Source organism: Pezoporus wallicus, unplaced genomic scaffold (genome assembly GCF_028554395.1).
Source record: "Pezoporus wallicus isolate ANWC-B61680 ecotype Strahan unplaced genomic scaffold, APGP_CSIRO_Pwel_v1 contig_12129, whole genome shotgun sequence".
NCBI lineage: Eukaryota > Metazoa > Chordata > Aves > Psittaciformes > Psittacidae > Pezoporus > Pezoporus wallicus.
The window spans coordinates 180110-204030 of NW_026642642.1; the positions used below are offsets into that span (position 1 = coordinate 180110).

The following is a 23921-nucleotide window of genomic DNA, read 5'->3' on the forward strand; positions in this document are numbered from 1 at the left end:
TCTACATTTGCCAGCTTTTTCTTTCCCCTTTAAATTTACACTGGTTCATCAATGGTTTCCTTCCCAGAACAAAAATCAGGACCTTCCTCCTGAGGAGCAGGGCCCCAGCATCAGGAACCTGGATTTCTGGCCCAAGCTCATCACTTTGATAGTCTCCATCATAGAAGAGGACAAGAATTCTTATACCCCAGTCCTGAATCAGTAAGAATCTTCCTTGTTTTGTGTGTCTAATGCTAGTCTCTGTCTGCTCTGCTTTATTTGTTAAACTGCTTTCTGTCTCTTCTGTCACTTGTGTATTTATGGAAAGTACTTATCTTGTCTGTCTGTCTTTCTGTCTTATCTGTCTCTGTCTATATAAATAACTTTTTGATTGGGATGGAAGAGTTTCAAAAGGTTCAGTTACGATGGCGTTCAAGCTCAAACACCCTGATTATTACAATCCTGAACTCAGGGAGGCACCTGAAAATGGGGTGAGAGTTCTTTTGGTTTTTTCTCATGTTGAGCAGTCTGGGACACGCATTAATGCACACACATGGTGCTGTGCTAACACCGCCTTACGCTGTGATTTACTAATGTGCTGTCCATGCAGTGCTGGGAGCTTGCAGTGGGTGGGATTGGCACATTGGAAAGGAACTTGAAACTAGTCTGTTTAACTGGTGGATACTCCTCCAACAGTCCCACAGGGCAGGAGCTATCTAACAAAGTATTATACACAAAATGCTGGATTATGGCCTAACATGCTTTAACATGGCAATGACACCTGTATTCACAGGTCAGCGTAGTAACCTTAGAAAAAAGACATATGGACAAGAAAGAGAAAAAAGCTGCAAGGGCACTGAGATCATGTTTCCAGAATTATTGTATGCTTCTCTTCTAGGAGAGACATCCAGGGCTTGGCTTTTTTTAATTGGAACGAGTCTCAATAGCAGTGTTGTTTTCAGGTTATTTAATGTGTGCCACAGAGTCCAGTTCATAATCTCCAAGGTCATTTATCTAGGGTGAAGGAAACGTTTGTAATGTTGAGCTTTTCAGCTTGTAGTTTAACTCAGAGCTGAATAAAGAAGAGAGAGCCTTTTGATCTGATACATGCCAAAGCCTTTCCCTAATGTCCACTTAGGTTTCCTCAGGAGCTTGCTGTTGGGAAGATCAGTGCAGAGGTGATGTGGAGTCTTTTTGCCCAGGATATGAAATATGCCATGGAAGGTAAGAGAATTCCTCCCTGCTTCCAGCTGACTTGTTGCTGATCTTTATTCTTAATTCATTTGGTGTAAATGAGGCTTAATGATGCACATTAGTAGCACCACTGTTCAGAGCAGGGATTTCTAGTGGTTTATTTGTGGACAGCTGCATAATGTGTGAAGGTTGAGGCTGAGATCTGCATGATCTCTAGACCTGTATGTCAGACTTTGTTGCAAGCTGGTTTTTGCCATCCTAGCTGATTTGAAATCAGTTCACTTTGGCAGCTTATTTGTGCAATGTACAATGATAGAAAGGGCTGGAGAAGTAGTGGGTTGTGCCATGGCTGTAGTTCCCTGGATAGTACAGCACAGACAGTCTAAGCCATTGGAAGAATCATACTGTTAGAACAAATCCTCCTTCTGGTATCTTCATTTTTATTTAATCTTGCATAATCCCACCCAACTCCTAGAAAAGGAGACATTTTCCTGTTTCTGAAAATGAGTTAGGCATACAGAGCCCAGCAAAGCCCTGGAAAGGAATTCTGCTGCCTGCAGTACGCTTCTGATGGTTGATTACAGTTTCTGAATTTATTTTTAGTTCTATAAATTCATTTGCACAATGTAATCATCTTACAAAGTTCAGAGAGCATCCAGCTCCCACCAGCTGTGCAGCTGTAGTAGCAATTGTTTTCCCAGTATTTTGCAGGGTCAGGCTTCATGATCATCTGTAAGCTGATACTGTGATAAACCAGATAAGTGCTGACAAATAAGTGCAGATAAACCAGCCAGTGCTGCCTATGGCATGCTAGCTGCGTTCATATTCCAAAACCAAGTGGAGCTTTTGCTTTTGGTCAGTCACAAAACTATGCTTGATCCATTTGTCCCCAGTTTGATCTCAGGTCACTCCTAGAAGTGACAGCCTATTAGATGCTCATGTCAGACCGCTAGGAAAAACTGCTGTCAGTAAGAGAGTTTCCTGCAGCTTGTTCTTTGGGAACAGCCTGTGGGGTTGCTCTGTAAGCTAAGAAGTTTGACTCCATCTACTTCTTAGTCTTCGACAGTGCAACAGGAGTAGAGATTGTGCTGTGTGGGTACACCGTTTTCTAGCTCTAGGCTTGAATTCAGCAGGCTGCAGGTCTGGGTGAAGTGTTCTCATTTCTGTGTTAGGCACTTCTTATATATACTTGTACCCCACAGTTCCTTTATGTTGTGAGGTCGTGTTGATGTAAGAACAGACACTGGAAAGAAGGACCTACTATGTTGAAGAGTCTGTTTTATAGTGACTATCACCACTTGCTTGTGTGTTAGAGACAAGGCAACTGTGATAATTTCATGTTCACTTTTCCTAGAACTGTTTGCTCCTGCAAACCATTTTGGCTCCCCTTTCTGTTTTGTCCTTATTTACCCCTGTGTGCTCACTCTCAGGAATTTATAACGCAGTTTGCTCTTCTATATGTTGAAAGTGTTGTATCTTCCTCTTTTATGAGCAGCCACGAGAACTGGATCTTTCCAGATCTAGTTGCTGACTTTCCTAAGATTACTCTTCTCTGTTGCATCCAAAATACAGCATACTGTTGTGTGAATTTGACTGTCAAAGGGGACAATTTTGTTCCTCTTTTAAATGGCTCTGTTTGATTGCCAAGGCCTTGGTTAGCTCTGCCTTCCAGGTTTTCTCTGCTCACATTTCATACCATGTCCCCTTTGGCTCTGGTGAACTTGGGTTCATTTTAGCTTTTCCTGGCATCCTTCTGGTCACTTGTTAGCTTCTTAAGACAAGACTTAAGACTGAATCCATGAGTTCACTAGCCCACAGCAAATACTTGCTGAGAGAGCAGCCTCGTTTAAAGTATTTTGTGGTGAGAAAAGCTGACACAGAGGCAGCTGATGGGCAGGGAAGGGTTTGCCTTTTGAATGAAAGATGAAAAACTGTGTAGTATATGTATTTGTACTCTAGCTGTGCAAGTCCTGCAGGAGGATTGAACAATAGTAGAGGTTGTGTTGATGTGTGTCTCTTCCAAATATATATTAAAGAATTCTCAGAGTGCAGAATTCTGTTTGATGTGAGCATGATTCCTCACTGCTTTGCTCTCAGAAATTTAGGAATATAACCTTTAGAACAAGCTATACAATAATTCGTTTACAGGCCTTAGTACATGTGTTTTAAATGCAGATGATTAGATTAGCTCTCTGCATTTATTTATTTATTTATTTATTTATTTATAATGAGGGGATAAAAGGGATTAAAGGAGGCAAATTAAGTCATGTGAAGGATGATGATTAGATCTGCTGTCCTCAGCTCTTGGCTCTGTCATTTCTTAGTTTGTGTAATAATCCTGGGTATGCTTCTGTTGTGCTCAAAAATCTGTATGCATCAGGAGCTCTCTGCAACAAAAGCTAATTGTTTTGTTGATATATGTGCATATGAACTCAGGGTATAACTCCTGCTTCTAACTTTCTTCATGGTGTTTTCCCTTATGTTTTGTTCCTAAGTTCTAGATAACATGAGCTCATTCACCTCACCAAGTGGTAAGTTTGTGCACCTTGGTAGAGTTTATAGTTGCAAGTAGGCAAAGGCTTTCGTCTGATACCCATAGTTCTAGTACTGTGTATATAGTTGCTAATATTAGCGTTAGTCCCTTAGTTTTATGCCACTGGTGAGCAGATCTGCAAAGGTGACTCGGACGACCACACTGCTGCTGCAGAAATGGAGAGTCAAACACCTATTTTCTGTTTCAGCAGCTGGTAGCAGGAGTCACAGCAGCAGTGAGTTTGACTGCTGGAAGACGAGTGCATGGCAGACCTATCTTATGCCTTCATCACCCCTAAGGAGACTCAGCTTCTGAGACACAGCAAAAACTCCAGGATTTACCCTGCTTGTTTTTTTCTCTTTCTCCCGAAGCAGTAACAACTCAGGACACTGTGAACAGCAGACTGGCCCTTCCCTCCTTACTGTCGAGGCAGTATGCAATGAGGCATTGAGAAGTGTCCCTTGTTCCCCATCAACCTAAGAGAAAAACAGATAGGATACTCTTGTTGTGTGGCTCAGACTTGGCTGGCAAGATCATTCTACCCTGGAGTCACACTAGTGTAGAGGATGTTTTTTCCAAGTCATACAGTTATCTCCACCTCTGGAACACTGACCAGTGCTGGATAGCCTCCTTCTGAGCCCACTGGTAACTGGGATTACTAGTTTCCTTGCTGTCATCTGTGAAATTCTGCAACCAGAAAACACAAATACCCTGAGCAAAGAGGGCTTCTGTTCTTTCTTTAGTAGAAGATAGTAATAGAAAATCAACATCATCCTTTACAGCAACGTTTAGTCTTAATTTGGACATATCAGCATTAGGAGAGTTGCAAATTGGAAGCATCTCTGGTAGGAAGAGAGACTGAGTAGAGCTGGCGAGCTGGATTGAAATAAATCATTCTGCCACATTCTCATTTCTAGTAAGGGGAGGGGAATCAGATGTACACACAGATGTCAGCTGTCTGAAGTGTTAATGCTTTGGCAGCCTCAGTACCTATTAGAGTTTATTTGCAGAAATTTGGTATTATTAGCTAGAAATTAACCCATGGAAAGTAGGCTAACAATCGAGAAAAAAAAAATCCCATGGATTAAGGATGTGGTGGATTAAGGAAGTCCTGTTCTCTGCCTGAAAAACAGAACTAGACGTAACACTGGAAAGTGTGCTGCTAGGGAGTGGTTCCCTATTAATGCCTTAATAATATGGCCTCCGTGACCCTAGAAGCTCTTCTCTGGAGGAGGCTGTTTGCAGATGAAATCTGCTGAGGAAATGTGAGGGACTTAGAGAACTCTGTGGTCTTTGCAGGATAAAAACAGCAGCTGCTGCAAAATATCTGTGCCCTCTTCCACTGTTGCTGCCACTGAGCTCTTTAAAAGCCAGCAGGTGATAAAGCAGAACAGAAATGTGCTAAGACTGATGGCTTCTGTGCTCTACATTTTACTTTTATCCAAAATGGGTTTTCAGAGTACACCTCTGGCTGCTGTGTTTCCATGTCACCTTCAAATGCTCTTAAAGATACCCCTTCACAAAGAATGTGGGTGGTCAAACTGTGCAGGGACTATTGAAGGGGAAAGGCAGATGGAATGAGATGTTTGGGGTAAAGGGGCCTAGGGGCTTTGTTGGCTTTATTTGTCCTCCAGCATGTTTGAGCTCTTACAGTTCACTTTTGTCTTCTCTCTGTCACAAGCCCCACCTTTCTTCCGCATACGTAAAGTTCTCTTTTACGGTGGTAAGACTTCTCCTTCTTTCTTCTGCATTCCTGTAGTTTTATCCCCTTGGTGCCAAGCCTCTCCTTATCTGCTTTAGATGGCTAGGTAGTCCCAGTAGCAGTCCTTGGGCTTACGCTTCTGTGGCTGCTTTGCATCTTCCTTTTCTGTAACTTAATAGCCTTTTGAATGTCATAAGCCCCAGGAAAAGCTTTGCATTACTTGCTCTTAGTGCACTGCTTAATTTTGATGAAATCTGAGTTCTTTTTGCCTCCAAGCCAGACCTTCTGCAGGAGCAGTACTTTCCCCATGTGGAAACAGCACCTGGGTGTCAGCGTATGTCAAAGTTAACGAAGTTATAATTGTCCATTGATTTCCTTGCTGTCACAGGGAGCTAAGCCGGCATGGTTATTGCTGTGTTTGTTTCCAGTTTTGGATCTGCAGAGAGCTCTGCATTTTCTTCCTCAGTTATTGTGGAGGAAGATCAGCAGTTCAGAGAACTGGGTATTTCCATATACTTCCTTAGCACTCAAGAAAGATACTAGGTTTATTAATATATAACAGGAATGGACTTTCCTTGGCTCCAGTACAAGCAAATCCGCTGTGAAGAGCGGTGGATCACAGTACATGTGAAATAGTAGCACATGTAAAGTAATTTGTCCATCAAACCATCACCTCTGAGGACTGTGCCTCTTGGATAATGGGCATTTTAATTTCTTGAAAACAAAAGTTGGGTTTCTTTTTGAGATTGTATCTGTGTGGATCTACATGTTGAAGAAGGAAATCTGTATTACACTGTTAGAGGCTCGCAAACAACTCACTGAAGCGTTCCACTGAATGTTGGCAAGGGTTGCAGAATCGTTATCCATGTAAAGTTCATTGCTTCTTGTGTTGGATAATTCATAATTTATTTGGCCTTTCTTCTTGTACATGTTGTTGAAGCTGAGAGAGATGTGGAAGTTTTTTGATGGCTTGAAATTGTTGTGAGAATTCGTATTTACATGAAAATAGATTATGATATTGTAAGATAAGCTTGTTTGTCAGGTAGAAAGCTGGGGCCATTTGCGTCATTAGGATGTATCCTCTGCTGATGAATATCTGTAGCGTGTATCGCTCTTGTGTGCATATATCTACCCAGTTACTGGATACTTGTACTGAAGTCCTAGATTAAACTCATTCAAAAATGAGAAAAAGATTTCCATCTTTTAACATGTTTGGATCCTGTCTACACACCAGTAGTGCTGCGGCTGGAAAACTCCATCAGTAATGAAGTAACCCTATAAAAGGCAGAAAGATTAGTCTAATGTCAATTTTTTTTTTTTTTTTTTTGGGGGGGGGGGAAGTCTAACCCAAAATAATGTGTATTTAGTCTCATATCTCACACTGTAGCCATGGACTAGGAGCTTGCTGCAGTACTAGATTGAACATAGCAGCCTTCCAGTATCTGAAGGAGGCCAATAGGGATTCTGGAGAGGGACTCTTCATTAGGGACTGTAGTGATAGGACAAGGGGTAACGGGTTAAAACTTAAACAGGGGAAGTTTAGATTGGATATAAGGAAGAAGTTCTTTACTGTGAGGGTGGTGAGGCACGGGAATGGGTTGCCCAGGGAGGTTGTGAATGCTCCATCCTTGGCAGTGTTTAGGGCCAGGTTGGACGAAGCCTTGGGTGAGATGGTTTAGTGTGAGGTGTCCCTGCCCATGGCAGGGGGGCTGGAACTGGATGATCTTAAGGTCCTTTCCAACCCCAACTATTCTATGATTCTATGAACAAATAAACCTGGCACAAAGTTTATTCATTTTTGTTGAAGTTTGGCAGAAGAAACAGATGGATATGGACAGGCAGCACTAGGGAGTGGCAGAATTGGACACCTGATAATTCAAGATCACAGTGCAGGCAAAAGTAAGCTGCTGAGTCCTCTTAGCATCATGGAAAAAGGGATTCTTTTTTCTTTTCAATGAGGATTTTGAAGGAAGGCAGTGCACTGGAAGGAGCTGCCTGTGTAAGCAAATGAGGGGTGCCTTGGAAGAAAGCGTAGAGAGTGTTCGGAATAACTTGAGTAGCTTAAAACCAGGGATTGTGGCCTCTTCAGAGGTGGGAATCAATTGCTGAATGATGGTAGTGTGGACGTAGGCTGTGAAAGGTCTTGGAAGCAAAGACATGGAGTATACATTTCTTGTGAAGAGAGAAAGGGGAGCAGTGGCCTAGAAGCATGAGTTCTGCAGAAACATGGGTCTGAATATGGCGAGTGCTTTAGCAGCAGACAAGTATGGGAAGGGTCATGTTGTGGATGTATGTGTGTTACACAGGGAGGAACAGCGTTGTCCCAGCATTGCCTGGGTACAAAACCATAATGAAACCTGGCCGGAGAAGAGGCTCAGCAGCAGGTAGGTATCCATGGGTCACTTCAGTGGAGCATGCTCAGGAAGGCAACACAAGTAAGAAAACTTTTGCCTTCTGGAAGAGAAGTCCCATGAATTTCTTCAAACTGGGGATCGGGGAAGGCTCCGGTTCCTGTGTAGTGTGTTTGAACTTGCTTGTGACTCGCACTGGCAAACTCTAAAGAGCTGGATGCTTTTTACTCTTGTCTTTTAGGGATGTAGTGTAACATGTTGATAATGACTTCTTTTATATCCAAGAATGAACAGATTTGCTCTCCTCGATTTATTTCCTGCAAAGGTGAAATCTGAACTGTCATATGTTAAATGCAAAGGCTGTCAGAATTTTCTATTTTTATTCCTTTGAAAACCAAAATCTTCAACAAATGGAAGTATTAATTAGAGGTACAGAAATAGACTCCAGAGCCTAAATGGTCAACCACCAAGAACCCCTGCCTGCTGCCACAATCCTGTCTTGTGAAGAATTTGTGTCTCTGTAGGTGCTTCACCTACAAAACCATTGCGTACTACAGACATCCTTTGTAAGACACTCCTGTAACTGATGCAGTGATAGGGGTAAATTCAGACCTAACTCTTTTTTTCTTTCCTTACAGAGCATGAGAAACACAGACTGTGTAAAAGTGCAGACTATATGAATCTACACTTCAAAGTGAAGTGGCTGTACAATGAATATGTTCGTGATCTGCCTGCCTTCAAGGGAAAAGTGCCTGAATATCCAGCGTGAGTGTGTTATGTCTTCTGTAGTAGATCCCCAAGATCTGTCTCCTTCTGTTACTTTGAGAGTAGCCATTTGGTTTTCTCCTACGGCTGCCTTCATGATACACCATTTCTTTACTCCTGTGTTTGTGTGCATGTTTGTCCCCTCTGGTGTTTGTGCCACTGTCCCTGTCACAGTTCAGTCCCTTACTGTACACTATCTCCCAAGATCTCAAAAGCTTTAGCAATGTCATGGACAGTCTTTAAACTACTTTGTGTCTACTCGGTGGGCTTTGGTCAATTCTTGAACAGCAGAACTTCCGGATGTAAGCTTACATTCTTTTGTTAATAGATACAGCTTTATCTGTATGTTCTGTATGTATGTCTCTGTGTGTGTATGAATGTCATATGTATACACACACAGTGGGATTTGTAAGTAAAGATAATGCTGAGGATTTTTTGTTTTTCTTTTTTATTTTAATTAAGACCAGGAAGGTTAATTGTAAAAATCAGGTAAGCTGTTGCTCTTAAGCTCTAAGCAATTGTTTGCGACTTTCATTTAACTTTAAGAGAGCAGCAGTAGATTTCAGACCTGAAAAAGGTTTATGAGCCCAATGTTGTCTGAGCAACCTGGAGGGAATATTGTAGCTAGAATCCCACGCTTTGCTTAAGGCAAGAGCTGGTGTGTTGTTTCTGACCAGTGTTTAATTGGTTTTCAGAGGCTTTCAGTGATGGTTGCTCCACATCTCCTTGAATCATTCTTTCCCCCTGTGCTTCACTGTTAACCTTCCCTTGGGTTTTGGAGGTTTAACACAATCCCCTTCTTCCCCCTCCAAATCTTTCCTGCTTTAGTTTGAGGTTGTTATCCTGTCCTGCCAGTGTGGGCATGAAGAACAACTTGTTTCTCTTTTACAAGAGTAAAATTCTTTTCTCATGTCCCTTCCCAGTCTTCTGCTGGTTCCCATTTGCTACCAGCTTTCCTTGTAAGTGAAATTTGCTTGCCTGTTTGCATCCTGTCTGTGTCTGGATATAAACCACCCAACTTAAGTAGTGATGTTTTGCCTAGACTTTGCCTTGAAGGCAGCGCTGCTGTTCTCACACTTTGGATTGGTAGCAGCCCTTTTTATTTTTCTTCAGGGGTATTGCTGGCTAGGGCTGCTTCCAGTGGGCCACAGACCATCCCCTAGGCACCCTCAACAGTCCTACCTATCTGTTCTTCCTGTCTGGTATATGGCTGTTCACTGAGGTCTAAATGCAGTACTTTGCACATGCCCCTCTTGAAAAAACAATCGTGTTGCTTGGACTGTGTTTCTGTATTGGCATTTTGAATTCTCTCTCCATCCTGTGGTGCATGCAGTCCCTCAAGTCTGGTGCTAGCTGCATACTAACAAGACTTGAGGCAGTTGGTGCAATTGGGCTATGGGCCTTGCTTAACAAATCAGGTCAGCAAGAGGCATTAGCTCAGCGAATAGGGTGCTGGAGTGACAGTCTCAGAAGCCCTGTTCTCTTTGCTGTGCCTCTGAGTCAGTGCCGTCTCAGGCAAGCTATCAGATACTCTTAATCTCTCTTTTCCTCCTGTGTAATCAGGATAATGATGCTTGGTTTCATTCTGCAGCCTTTTGCAGACTGTTCTGCTCTGCTGGCCTTTTTGGTAGAGCTTCAGTGCTCATGCACATGTGTAGCTGCTGGCTTTGTTACTTCACTCCTGTGTTTTAGTACAACAGCCACATTGTCAGACATGGGTGATGTTTATTTCAACCATAACCTTCACCTGTCAAGAAATAGCCCCCTCGTATCAATTACAGCAGTGTGCTTTTGTCCTTTGATTTGCTTCCTCACAAGCACTTTTAGTCTTGAAGCTTCTTTAAACAAAGGAGCCCATGCATAGAATCATAGAATGGTTAGGGTTGGAAAGGACCTTAAGATCATCAAGTTCCAACCCCCCTGCCATGGGCAGGGACACCTCACACTAAACCAGGTCACCCAAGGCTTTGTCCAACCTGGCTTTGAACACTGCCAAGGATGGAGCATTCACAACCTCCCTGGGCAACCCATTCCAGTGCCTTACCATCCTAACAGGAAATAATTTCCTCCTTATATCCAATCTAAACTTCCCCTGTTTAAGTTTTAACCCATTACCCCTTGTCCTGTCACTACAGTCACTAATGAAGTGTCCTTCCCCAGCATCCTTATAGGCCCCCTTCAGATACTGGAAGGCTGCTATGAGGTCTCCATGCAGCCTTCTCTTCTCCAGGCTGAACAGCCCCAACTCCCTCAGCCTATCTTCATACGGGAGGTGCTCCAGTCCCCTGATCATCCTCGTGGCCTCCTCTGGACTTTTTCCAACAGTTCCATGTCCTTTTTATGTTGAGGACACCAGAACTGCACACAATACTCCAGGTGAGGTCTCACGAGAGCAGAGTAGAGGGGCAGGATCACCTCCTTCGACCTGCTGGTCCCACTCCTTTTGATGCACATCAGTAAACTCTTTAGATGAAACTAAACTGTTGCTGTGCAGAGAAAAACTGAGGTGTCTGTCAGCTCCACAGACAAGAGGCTATCCACAAACGTGCTTTTTGTGTTGAAACTTTGAGAACCCATGTTTCTGATAGCTTTGAGATATGGTTGAGTAAAGTGAAGGCTCCAAAGTGTTGAAGTTGAAAGCTTTGTACTCCCCTTATTTTGTGAAATCCAGCAGCAGTTTGTGAAACTGAAGTAGCAGCAAAGCTGGGAGTGGCTCTTAAAAACTTCGTCTCTTCACTTTTAGCTGCCAGTTAAAAGCTGAGAAGTATGAGTTTCCAAAATACTGTAGCTTTTTAGATGCGTAAGTAAATGTTTTGTGTTTTGTTTTAATACTGATGTTAGCATGCAGCTGGTGTTGTTGCTGTACTGGAGACTACCTCCTCTCTGATGGGGGAAGGCATCCCCTCCTTTGAAATCCTGTCTTCTTCTTCTGGCTCACTTCATCAAAACCAGGTTTTATTCTTTTACTCTTTGAACCCCTGCTGGCCTTCTTGCTTCTGCATTTACCAAGGCCCACAGGATGTTCATTGGGTACCCACATGCATCCACACTGCAGATGAACAAGATTAATTCACCTGTAGACTGACGCCGCAGGAGCCAGGGTGGTGGCCAAGATGAGGTTGAAGCTGTTTATATTACATTACTGTTGTGCAGCCAAGAGAGGTAAACTTCCATTTAGTCGCAAAGCACCGCTCCCTTTCCTGGCAGGCAGGACTGAGGCATATTCCGTGCAAACCTCGTTTGGAGAGGTTGGCAGTACTGACCCCTGCAAGCACACAGTGTCTCTGAAGCAGCACCGTAAGCCTCTGCTTTGTGTGCTGGTGCATGAGTCATTATAGTTTGTGCTTCTAGATCAATAATTGAAGCAGATTAGGAAGAAGATACTTGCTATATAACAACATTTTGAAGCTATTTCTGCATGAAATCAGATTGGTTTTATTAGTTTCAGTGCTAGATAATTTTTAATATAATTTTGGATTTGTTACCTTCACAGTCCTCAGAGAGCCCCCTCATTTGCTCCGCAGCCTGAGACCTGATAGTAAAACACTGCAGGGAGTATTTGGCTAAAGATAACTCTAGCTTGTGTTACAGCTTCAAACACATTTTGGTCTTGAATGTGCCCAGGGATAGAAATATTTATACATTATTTCTACCTATCTCTTCTGTTTTCCTGCCAGCCAAAAATGGACAAAGTTGAGGCTGTTGTTGCAAATGCAGATACAGAATTTCCTGACCTGACATAAGCTATTCACTTTGCACTTAAACATTCATATTAAACGTCTTTCCGCAGGTAATGCTTTTTTAATAGGAAGGAGAGCAAACACACCACCACCAACAGCCACTCAGCAGTGCCTTTTTCCTTGTCACCTTTGTTTAGGCAATTTGATGAGACAGTAAAATACCTACGTATTCGATTTTGTGTACATACGGTAGCCATAAAAATGGGCAGTGGCTGTTCTCAGCAGTGAATGGCCCTTTCTTATGAATGATAATCAGGAAGTTTCTCTGCTTCTCAGAATGAAAACTGGGCCTTCTGGCACAAACAAGTAAACCCTTCTGTGCATGGACCTATGACACTGAAGCAGTCAGCAACTTCCAGCCAGGGAATTATGAAACAGCTGGATAATGTGTAGCTACTTCCTTGTAAACTGCTTGAGTTCTCTCAGGATTGAGCTGTTGTTTTAAAATATGCTATTGTAGTTCAAAGCAAAATGCTGTAAGCTCAAGAAGCTTGTAGCAGAGTTCAAAATATGCTGACTTTTAGGAGCCTGAAGTGCCATTCAAAGAAATTTTTCCATAATACAGGAAGTCCATGTGTGACAATATTCCACTGTTGCTGTCTGTATTAAATAGGGTTGCATAGATAGGTTGCTGTTGGCATTTAACACTGTGTCAGTTACAATTTCCATTATTAGCATTGATGTTCTTTATGTTTCGAAGTGTAGAGAGTATTTAAGGCTACCTAGTATTCTCTGTGAACTTGCTCTTGATCTTCTCTCATGTCTGGCTTTCATGTTCTTTGCAAACTCAGCCCATAATTAGCACAATCTTTATATGAACACAGCTGCCTGTTTAGAGGGGGCTGTACTCTGAATCTCATGTTATAATCTTTTGTATGGACTGAAATTACACATGGGCACACCTCCCCCTTATTTCTGAATGGTGTTTAGTAACATTTGAAATTAAGCTTTGTTTCAGCTGTGGTTATGTTGGAACTTGTGTACAACAAATGCCAAACAAGACATTTAAATATAGCTGTAGGTGCTATGTTGTTGGTTAAACACAGACAACTCCTCCCTTCTTTTGTCCTATGGGAATATATCCCAAAGGGGGATGATTGGCTGTAAGACCCCTGGAGATCGCTGAAGCCCCTTTTCACCTTGCCTGTTTGGCCAAAGTGGTGTTGCATAGATGCCTTTTGTTCAGTGTAGGAGGTAGCTTCAAACACCGCTTCATGTAAGGCATCTTCCTGAGTTATAGCAGTGGCTGTTTCAGCAGTTTCTTGGATTCTGCTCTACAATTTAGGTTATCCTCCTAAGTGAGGAGGAGGAATAGAGACATTCTTTGCTGTCCTGCTTGTAGGACCTGCCTGTTCTTGGGACTTGACTGTGCTTCCAGGCTGTTGGTTCATCACTTAATATGAACTAACTTTGTGCTCCTTCAAGAGAAAACAATGAAGAGATGCTTACAGGACTGGCCATCTTCCTGGAAGCCCCAGCAGATGTGCTGTGCTGTGACCCCAAGACAATCTTAATCAAGCATCGCCTCAGTCAGAACTAGCAGCCCATGGAGATGAGAGGATGTTCTATAGAAAGCTTGGGGAAAAGAAGAGCAGGATTAAAGTGGAGAAATCTTCTAGCCTTGATTCTTCCCCCTGGCACTCCAGAAATATGTCTGTATCTGCAGATAAAGTAGCTGAAGGGCCCTCGAAAACAGGCAGTGCTTTTCCTCCCTTTATGCTCATTTGCAACTCTCACATGAAAGGTAGTACACCAAATGGGCATCAGGACAGCTATCTCTCTTGGCATGCAAAGAGTGGGTTTGGAAGTCTCCCTTGTCCTGTCTGGACAAAAGGACAAAACCAGCTCAGGACCAACAGTCTGCAGAAGCTGGGCTAGGCTGTGTTCTGCTGGTCCAGCCCAGTGATGGTATAGGCCCTGCTCATCGGTAGCTTGTATATGAGTAGGAGTATTTTCAGGAACTTTGGCTGTACACACAGATCACAGCATTCAGATCACTTCTAACAGTGGCAAGCTTTCACAAGTCTGGCTGAAACAGCAACTCTGTCTGAGTGTGGTTGGATTGCCTGTTACTTGCTGTAATGTGGTGTCTTTCCTGTCCCTCCTGCAGGTGGTTTGAGCAGTTTGTGATGCAGTGGCTGGATGAAAATGAAGATGTTTCCTTAGAATTCCTGCATGGTGCTCTGGAGAGAGATAAAAAAGATGGGGTACGTAAGTCACTCTGAGTGGAGGACACTGACATCTTTCAGTGCCCAGAACCAAACACCAGCACTGTAAATTCAGCTGTCATGCAAATGGAGGGTGCAGCTCTTTCTGCTTACTTAACAACTGGGAAACTCATTTCTTTTAGGACTTTTCTGTGCAGGTCAAAAAGAGCTGTTTAATGGCAAGGTGAATATAATTCCTTTATGTCTGTTCTGTTCTACTGCTGTTAATCTGTCAAGCAGATTAACAGGGAGGTGTTCTCTCATCTCTCCTCTGTTTATGAGAGGTAATTGAAATATAAGGCACTTTGCACATACTTAGTCATGCAGTGAGAAAGTGACCTTAATCCACTGACAGACTGATCTTACTCTTAATTAGCTGAGTATTCCCAGTGGAGAGCAAGAGCTTTCCCATGTGCTCAGTGACTGTTGGTGCTGTAGCCTGTGAAGCTAATGTAGGCATTCACTCTAAATTTTAAGAAGATCTAAAAAAAGCTCTTCACTCTGTCCATCTTTCGTCATCAACTGACAGGCAAGCTGTGCACATTAAAGGTCTCAGCATCATGCTGCATTTCCTTGGTACTTGTCATGTCATAGTTAGTGAAGGACAGTGAACTTGTAATCAGATAGAATTGGCTGTTTAGCTCCTCTGGGCCTTTTTGAGAGTTTTTGACTAAATCTGAGGAAAATGTAGGGTTTGGTAAAGTTGTCCTGCCTCCAACACAGCAGATAATGGAGACATCCATGAAATGGGTGTATTTCAGATCTTTCCTTTTGAGAATGACTCCTTGTACTTCTGTTTTAGTTCCAGCAAACATCCGAGCATGCTCTGTTCTCCTGCTCAGTGGTGGATGTCTTCACCCAGCTCAATCAGAGCTTTGAGATCATTAAGAAGCTGGAGTGCCCAGACCCTGTCATTGTTGCTCATTATAATAGGAGGTTTGCTAAGGTAATACCTTCAATATCCATCTGTTTATTTTCCCTTAGTGGGATGCAAAACAGTATGATGGTTTTTTTTTCATTTTATTTTCTGGAGTTCTCCTGCAGTGATAGAGAACAAGTAACAGTGATCACACCTTATCTTCACAGACTATTGGGAAAGTGCTGATGCAGTATGCTGACATTCTCTCCAAGACCTTCCAGTCCTACTGTTCCAAGGAGAAACTGGTGAGTTGTGCTGAACTTCTTTTCTGCCCTGAGGAATCACATAATTATCCTGATGAAACCAAGTTTCTCACATTGCATCTGACCATGTTGATGGTGTGAATATTTTCATACTGTTTTTATCATCATTCATGTACTTTGCAGATTGAATTGTGTCTTGGCCATAAAATAATACTAGGTCTTGAAGATGATCTGCAGGGCTTGGAAGTTGTCAGGTCCCCTGGAAATCAGCTTCCACTATGCCTGTCTGGGTTGTGTGACAGAAAGATGATTGAAAAAAAAAGGCTCTGTTGATCTGGTAGTCAGCAGCACCCTTGGTTTACTGTTGTCTCCATCTAATTGCTCTTTAGTCCTGAATTCAGTAAAATTCAGTGTATTAAATAAAACAGAGCCTTACATTTTTGAACCTTGGGTTTGTCCTGTGCTGGTTTTGCTGTCTCCCACACCTGTACTGGGGATGTAGCTGCAGAGGGAAGTCTATTGCTTAGGCTGCTCTTGACTATGGCTCTCAGGCTTGGCCTGGGAGGACCCATATGTGTCTCTGAAGCAGCTTTGGCTGGCAGCTCCCCTTCTGATACTGGGTGTAAACCACTCACGATAGCGTATGGCAGAATTAAGAGGCTGAATGTGACACAGCTTGGACTCTGGCAAAGCATGGCAGGAGCTGCAGAGACTAAAACTTCATCCTGACACCCTTTTATAAAGCTGAGGATGAAGAAGCAACAGCAGAGATTTCCTCATCTGGGGTTTCTGGAACTGGCTGTCCCATTTCAAGCTGGATTAAAAAATGACTTGTGCTGAAATCTGTGCATACCCTACCTGCTTTTTGACTCTCAGATCTGGTGGTACTTGGGGAAGGGTGGTGAGGCACAGACTGTACCACTGGTGAAAATATGTCAGCATCCTAGGCAGTAACAGGCACTTGCTTTTGTCCCTTCAGCCCTGCATCCTGATGAATAACGTCCAACAACTGAGGGTGCAGCTAGAGAAGATGTTTGAAGCCATGGGTGGTAAAGAGGTAAGAGCGCTAAGAGGCTGAGAATTACTCATTCCCAATGCGCTGTTACTAGGTTACTTGCATCATACTGGTTTTTGAAGACTGTACTCATAAGGAGGGCCCTGTCACATCTGGCACTATAATAAATGTGAGGGGACAGCCATGCCTGAACACTTTTCAACTAAATTTGTCATAAGATGGAGGAGCAAATGTTTTGAAGCACAGAACAGCAGGGAGTAGGAAAGAGAAGGCTACATACTGTGATTACATGAACTGGATGTGGGCATGGTGGTTTCACAAGATTCTACAGACAGGTCAGAGAACTGTTGACATGGAATCATTTTACATGGCATATAAATATGGAACCTTTGGCACTAAATGTCCAATATCTAGTATATTGCAGACATGCAAATAATAATTCTGTACTCATGTATCTATTTATCCTGAGATGGCCATTTTTACAGAAATATGGGTTTTTTCCCCCAGGTCACTGTTTCTGATATAATCAGTGCGTATTCATTTATTTATTTATTTATTTTCTCTCTTCTTTTTTCTTTGCTTTTCAAGATTCAGGAAGATGAAGAAAAAGCTGCTGATGCTGATGTTAGGAAAAAATAATTTTCAAAGCCTAAGTGCATTTCCTTTATTTGTCTTGTGGTAGAGCCTGTGCTATGACCTGTATGCCAAGAGAAAAGTCAGCTTTGCTGATGGGCAGCACAGTTTTTGCCTGTATTGCTGTTTTGCATCATTCTTGTGCTCAGTGGCAGAATTCTATGAGGTGGCGAAAATCTCAACAAATAGATTTACCCTGTGAGGCAAAGAAAAACCGCTGTCATTCTTTCACATGTGATTCATTTTCTGAGTGAAATTGCTTCCTAATTTCTCAACAATCCCAATTTCAGAGCCCTGCATCAAGAACTAGCATTATAGGCACCCAGCTGTAATAGCAGAGGTAGCTAAATGCTCATTTTTTCTCAGGGAAAAATAAGCTTGTGATGAAATGGTCTTTGAAGTGGTTTATAAAGTTATAATCCATATACACTTGATTTCCCCTGAGGAATCAATTTGCTACTATTTTCCCTACTGGTGGCCATTAAGTAGGGTTTTCCTGTATTTTAAATTGAAAATACCACCTGGTACAGTGTTATGTAGGATAAGAAAAAAAGCATTTATCAAGGCTGATGACTGCTTTTCCTAGCCTAGACCTCTTGTCTGCATTCTGCCCTTCAAAACCTTTTTCAAGAGGTGTAAGTAAGGTAGAGCAGATGTAATGAGTCCAGTATTTCTCCTGTACTGTGGAATCAAAAGAAAAGGGGGAGAGAAACCCAGGCTGCAAATAGTAAAACCCACAGAAACAAATCTGGCAAACATGCTAGGAAGCTGGGTTTTGGAAGTGATTTTTCTTCTTTTCTTTCCAAATGCTGATTGTCTACTTCATTAGGCTGCCGCTGATCACTAGAAATAAATTGTGCTGTGTTAGGCACCTATGTTATTTGCTATCCCCAGGGGTTTCCCTCTCAGTGACTATGTAGTACTTTGCTTCTTGACTTGAAACCTGCCAGGTTCTGTGTTTTGCTAGAGTAAATGAGGTCTTGTCCTAGTTTGAGTAGCCCTTTTTCTGATGCAGATTGAAACTGAGTAACAATTGGTGAAACGACTTTGAAAATAGAACATGTAGGCAAACATGCTGCTGGAAATATATCTGTGGGTTTTACCACACGGTACCTTGCACAAGCGATATCCTGACTGCTCTGCTCAAAAAGGAACTGCTTCCTTGGGGAAGTAAGAAAATAGCACAGTGGTATGTCCTGCTTGTCTTGAGCTGTTCACCTTTTTGTGTTCCCAAAGATGTTGTTGAGAACTAGATACCAAATATTCCGTTGTTCCTGTGGCAGAACGTTAGATGTACCATGTGTGAAGCCAGACCTTGGGGATTGGTTTGAGTTAATGTGTGTTTGTGGCTTCATCTGCTTCTGATTCACAGATCCATCTCCATCTAAAGCTGTAGCTATAGCACTGCACAGCTCTGGAAAGCTTTGAAACACTTCTGCTACCTAGTGCTCTTGGACAGTGGGTCCAAAACACACTCCTACAGAAATCCATTATCACTTATTCCCTTTTGCATCAAGGAAAATGAAAAGACAGGGCTTACCCATAGTCATCCTGCAGTGTAATAGCATAACGTGGAACAGAAGTGCTTGACAAGTACTGTTTCTCGAGATTGGGCTCCTGGGTATAGTGCCTTCCTTTACTTTTTCCTTCCTCCCCAGGTGAGGAATGGTACCTTTGCCCTCACTGAGTTTCCCAACTGTAGTACTTAGAAGGCACAGACAGTGCAAAAATTACCCAGCACGTCTGTGTTTAATGTGTTGACATCATATGCCTGTGAACATTACTAGTCAGAAATGACAGCAGCAGAGCTTTAGAGAGCTCTCTGGTGGGATTCTCTTGGGTCTGTGCTTGAGATCTCAAGGCGTATATATATATCGCACGTGCACGCACAGAAAGAGGTATCTTAAATGATTTTTAAGATTTATACTTGTTTCCCTTCTGAGCTGTGTTGATCTCACGGGATCAAAACAGCTTTACTGTACTTCAGTAGCATTCTCAGACATTCCTGAAACATGTTTTGAAAAGCCAGTGGTTATGAAGTGGCAGGTAGCGTTAAAAGCATAATGAGCAGTGGAATTGCAGTATGAGTCCTTGATACCTTTTGAAATCTTTTCTTCTTCTGAATAATCTCCAATGCACCCACAGAATGGAGACTGTAATTTAGCTCTGTGCTGATGGGGGCTATGTAGATTTCATTGCTAGTGTTTGCCTGAACTTGGCCCCATTTATTTAATTATTCATACATTATCTAATAAAACCTAATGTGACCTGCATTTTCTACCTACCTCTGCAGTTCTCCTGCAGACTTCACTGTGCTTTGCACACTGTCCCTGACACCAGCATAAGCATTTTCTCATTTTGCTTGAGAGAAATGGCTTTCTGCAATCCATTATTTTGTTTTGCTTTTCCTAAATGATGAACTCATGACACTGAAGTTAAAAGGTGCTGTACTGCATTGCCCACTGCTGGAGTTTGAATGTGTTACGGGAGCCTAGTTTAATACATTTCTGCACTTCCTTTTTTTTCCCAAAGCATGAGAGGTGAGTATCAGAGACAAGCACTGCCTAAGGAACCCAAGGAATTAGCAGCAGATTGTCATCATACAATTTTCATGCCTTTGGTTTCAAGCTAATCTGTACAATTAATGCTTCAGGAGACTGTCCTCTTAATGCTCAGCCGGGTTAGCCCATGTTCTAAATCCTAAGTTAGCCACCTGAATAACAAATTTCAGGACTGCTTAGGAACTGCCAAGACTTGACAGGAATGTTCTCAAAGGATTTGCTGTATCTATTTGATGACTCCTCTTTAGCATCCCGCATACCATGGCTAAGGCCACCATAGTATTTGAGAAGCTGTCAGCTGTTGTTTGGATTCAGTATTTCATATTACTCTTGAATCCTATAGGAAAGTGGGGATGAAAATTCAGTGCAAGTGAGTCCCTAAAGGGAGACTGGATCAGTTGAAGTCCTGCCTCACAGTTGCAGAGAGGAGCTCCCAGGGGCTAGTGGAAGGGGGCAGGACAAGAATCAGCAACTTCAGGCCTGAGGCACATGAACTCTGTAACTTGCATAAAGCTAAAATAGGAGAGCAGGGCAAAATTCTCTAACTGCTGATGTGTCACATCAGACCTGATGATTTCACGGGTTCTCTGGCTTTAAGATTAACATCTTCAACCTTCTAGAAGGCAAAAGCTGTTTCTACAGCTACAGATGAGCATTCCAGTTCTGGTTACACACCAGTGTATGTAGAAACCAAAGAACTAATGACATCTCTTGGGAAGCTTGGAAGCCCATCACAGCAAATTCTAAGACTCATGGGTTCCATTTCATCCATGACTGTAGTGGAAGATCAACCTAAATTGAAGTTCATAGTGCTGTGCACCATCAGATTAGCAAGGAGCTTGAGGTTCCAGCCCTGAATGTGCTTATATGAGACTTGAAGGTTCAGATTCTCTGCAGTGCCAAGTCCCAGCTCTTTTCAGAAAATTAAGAGGGCCTTGCTTTCTTTCCTGAGATGTAAATACAGGGTTACCTCTTCCCTCTTTACCTGCACCTCCATTTTCTGTATCACACAGTTAGTCTCAACCACAGAGCTGCAGCTGCACCAGCCATTGTTTCCCCTGGAATTTAAGCACTTGCTCAGAGATCAAAAGCCACCTTGCTGTGGGTACTGTCCCATGTTTTGCACAGAGAACTTTTCATTAGCTTTCTTCCTCTGAATCATCTCTGATACACCCACAAAATGGAGATCATAAGCCTGCTTGAGCTCCAGCTTCTGATAGAAATGGTTTGGACATGACATATGGCAGTGACCCAATTGCCTAACACTGCTTCCTGCTTTACCAACCAGATTCATTGTGCATTCCAAGTAGCATGTTCTGCTATCAGCAGTAGCTGATATGCATAGAATCCATTGGCTGAGCAGCAACAGCAAAACATACGCTGTGTCATTTGAGCAGTGTTATCAGTGCTTCACTGTATTGGCAAAAAATTGTTTGCAGTTACATCACATGCTGCAGGGAACTCTGTAACTGGCATGTAATTGATATATGTGAAACAGTAGTACACACTTACCAGCACCTTCCTAATGGACTTAAATCACACTCAGGTAATTCCCTGAAATTTACTTTGCTAATGCCAAAGCTTTAATGATCAGTAATGTATTATGTGGACTCCTCCTTTCATTGTAGCAGTTGCTCAGAAGACAACAGCCTTTCTAGGATGACAGATGATTTGGTGGATACTTAATCAGAATTCCTGCCACCAGGGTTTGGCTTCCTGAGGGTGAGGCTGGGCACCTCAAAGTTAAATCTGGGTTGCCAGTCTTGCCACTTGCACCCAGAGAGCTGTAAGTAAGTGTTCTGGAGCAGAGGGTTCCTCACCCCACAGATAACGGAGCTCATCCCCTTAGCAAAGCATTGCTCCAGTTTCTTCGTAAATGAGGGCTATAAATAAGCCCTCGTTTTGCTCCCTAGGCAGTTTGCAGTCAACAAGTACAATAGGAAGGAGAAGCTTAGAGGTAGTTGGTGAGCTCTCCATGTCGCCTCAGAGTAAAGCTAGTCATTAATTGCATGGTTCACGAGCAATGGCAAGTTGTTGATCCTGACCTTAAATATCCTCTAGACCATGCATCTGATAGCTTATAAAGATGTAGAAGTAAATAGTGAGGATTAGGTGTCATACGCCAAATTCTCCTGGCTTTTTTTTTTTCCCCAGCTGGAAAAGAAGTTACTCAAAACATTTTGATGAATCATGAGCTGGTGCTGCCTCAAATCACCCAAAAAGGGCCAAAATCAGAGGACTGTTCAGTGCCATTAATTTTAGATAGCAAACCAGACAGCTTGTGACTCGTTCTCCCTTTACACAGTAGAAGGGAAGGATTAATGTAGGGGCAAGACAAGCCACCACCAACAGATGGTGTTTTTGTTTTGTTACCTAAAAGCTTGGCTAGAATGACTGGTGATTGGCACGTTTAGCCTCCTTCTGCCTTCTTACAGCAAGGGAGTTAGAAAAGTAACAGGAATGCAGATTCACTTTAATAAAGCAAAAATAATCAGAGCTAGCAATGCCGAAAGTTATGAGGCTGAAATAAATCATTTGCTTGGAGATTTTTTTAATTATTTTTAAAATTCTGGTCCAGGAATTTCATTAGCACAGGTTCAAATGCCTAATGGAGTCAGTTTTCCATGCCAGCTTACAACAGGAAAATGAACAGATCAGATTCCAAATCCCTTAAGGGTTGGCTTTCTCTGACAGATGCTGACGAATACGAAGAGGGCTTCTGAATATACTGAATATAGAATACTGAATATAGAATTGGGAACTCCTGTCATGTTCACATCCTGTATATGTGGATATACCATAAAAATCTAAACTGATTTTTAACCACTGTACTGGCATCTGGCTCATTACGTTTGTAAATAGATGCTCTGCCTTAGAGGTAAGGGCTGAAGCTCTGAATGCCAAATGCAAACATTTCTGGAAGGTCTTTGTTTTACAAGCAGCTTGCCTGCTTGCATACAAAGGCAAATCTGTTTTACAAGTTACTTTTCCAGAGCAAATGTTCCTAAAGCATTAAATATGTAGTTTATGTAAACATACAGGTAAGTTACCCAAAAGTGGCTCTTCCGAGGCTGGAGGAATCAGTACAGCTGGAATACAGGGCACCGCTGGATGTAAAAGCAGGTGGCTTTGGGCAAGCACATTCTTACACAATGTGCCAAGGTGTCAGCAGCACCCATGTAGTACTTGGGCACTCTTTTTTGTTTCTTTTGTGAAGTCTCCCCTGAACAACTGCATACAAAAAGCTGCCTTGCTCCATGTGAGAGTAGAGCTGCTTGTGCTCAATACCCATGGCTGAGATTATGCTTTCCAAAAGTGATCAGTGCACAATTCCTGCTGTTATGCTGTGGCCACGTTTTCAAAATAGCTGGGCTCCAGTCTTCTGAGAGCAGTGGCTGGGTCAGTCTTCAGTTTGAACACTTGACAGGAGGGTGGAAGGTGAAATAGCGCCTTTCAAGGCTGTGAATGGACAAATGCACAAGTAAATAACATAACAGTCTGAAAATCCCTCTCTCCTATACTTACAGGAGTGAAGTGACCCATGAGCCCAAGATAATGCACAGTGCTTAGTTCCTCAGCCTGCTTTCTCTGTTCATGTTCACTTTCTTTCTCAACTTTACAAATACCAGTAAAGGTATCAAAGGGTATTGGAGACTGGCTGTTGCTGATTTCATAGCTTCTGTAACAGCAGCAGGCAGTGGAGGAGAGCATCCTAGCTAGCAGAGTCCAGTGGTGGTAGTTCACCTGCATATTGAAGTGCCCTGCACAGTGAAGAGCACTGTGAAGGGCAGCAGACTGTCCTCTGAGTTCAATCTAAGTTCTCCTCTTTATCCACAGTTGGATGCAGAAGCAAGTGACCATCTCAAAGAGCTCCAGGTGAAGCTGAACAATGTTTTGGATGAGCTGAGTGCTGTGTTTGGTAACAGGTGAGTATAATGAGGTCCCTGTCCTTGAAGCATTCCTTTCTTTTGCCTAATCTCATTCAGTCTGATTAAGAAGAGAAAAGACACTCCTGTCAACTGCATTATATTTTTCTTTTTGTCATAAATTCATGGTCTTTCAAATACTAAGACCATCTAAAGAAGTGAGAAATGTTTTATAGAGTCTCTCCTTTCTGTA

At 42.6% G+C, this 23921-nt stretch overlaps 1 protein-coding gene across 8 annotated transcripts in view; it reads left to right on the top strand.

Annotated features, from left to right (window-relative positions):
• UNC13B (unc-13 homolog B) overlaps positions 1-23921 on the top strand; it is a 212565-nt gene that overhangs the window by 160959 nt on the left and 27685 nt on the right. For 5 of the 8 annotated variants that reach the window (XM_057431171.1, XM_057431170.1, XM_057431174.1 and 2 more), the window contains 9 exons: positions 68-201; positions 1118-1203; positions 8398-8524; positions 14375-14471; positions 15274-15417; positions 15558-15635; positions 16573-16650; positions 17197-17232; positions 23640-23728. In XM_057431171.1, coding sequence (XP_057287154.1) covers positions 68-201; positions 1118-1203; positions 8398-8524; positions 14375-14471; positions 15274-15417; positions 15558-15635; positions 16573-16650; positions 17197-17232; positions 23640-23728 — 869 coding nt within the window. The remainder of the gene's footprint in view (positions 1-67; positions 202-1117; positions 1204-8397; positions 8525-14374; positions 14472-15273; positions 15418-15557; positions 15636-16572; positions 16651-17196; positions 17233-23639; positions 23729-23921) is intronic. The other 3 variants (XM_057431178.1, XM_057431172.1, XM_057431175.1) reach the window with 1 other exon arrangement.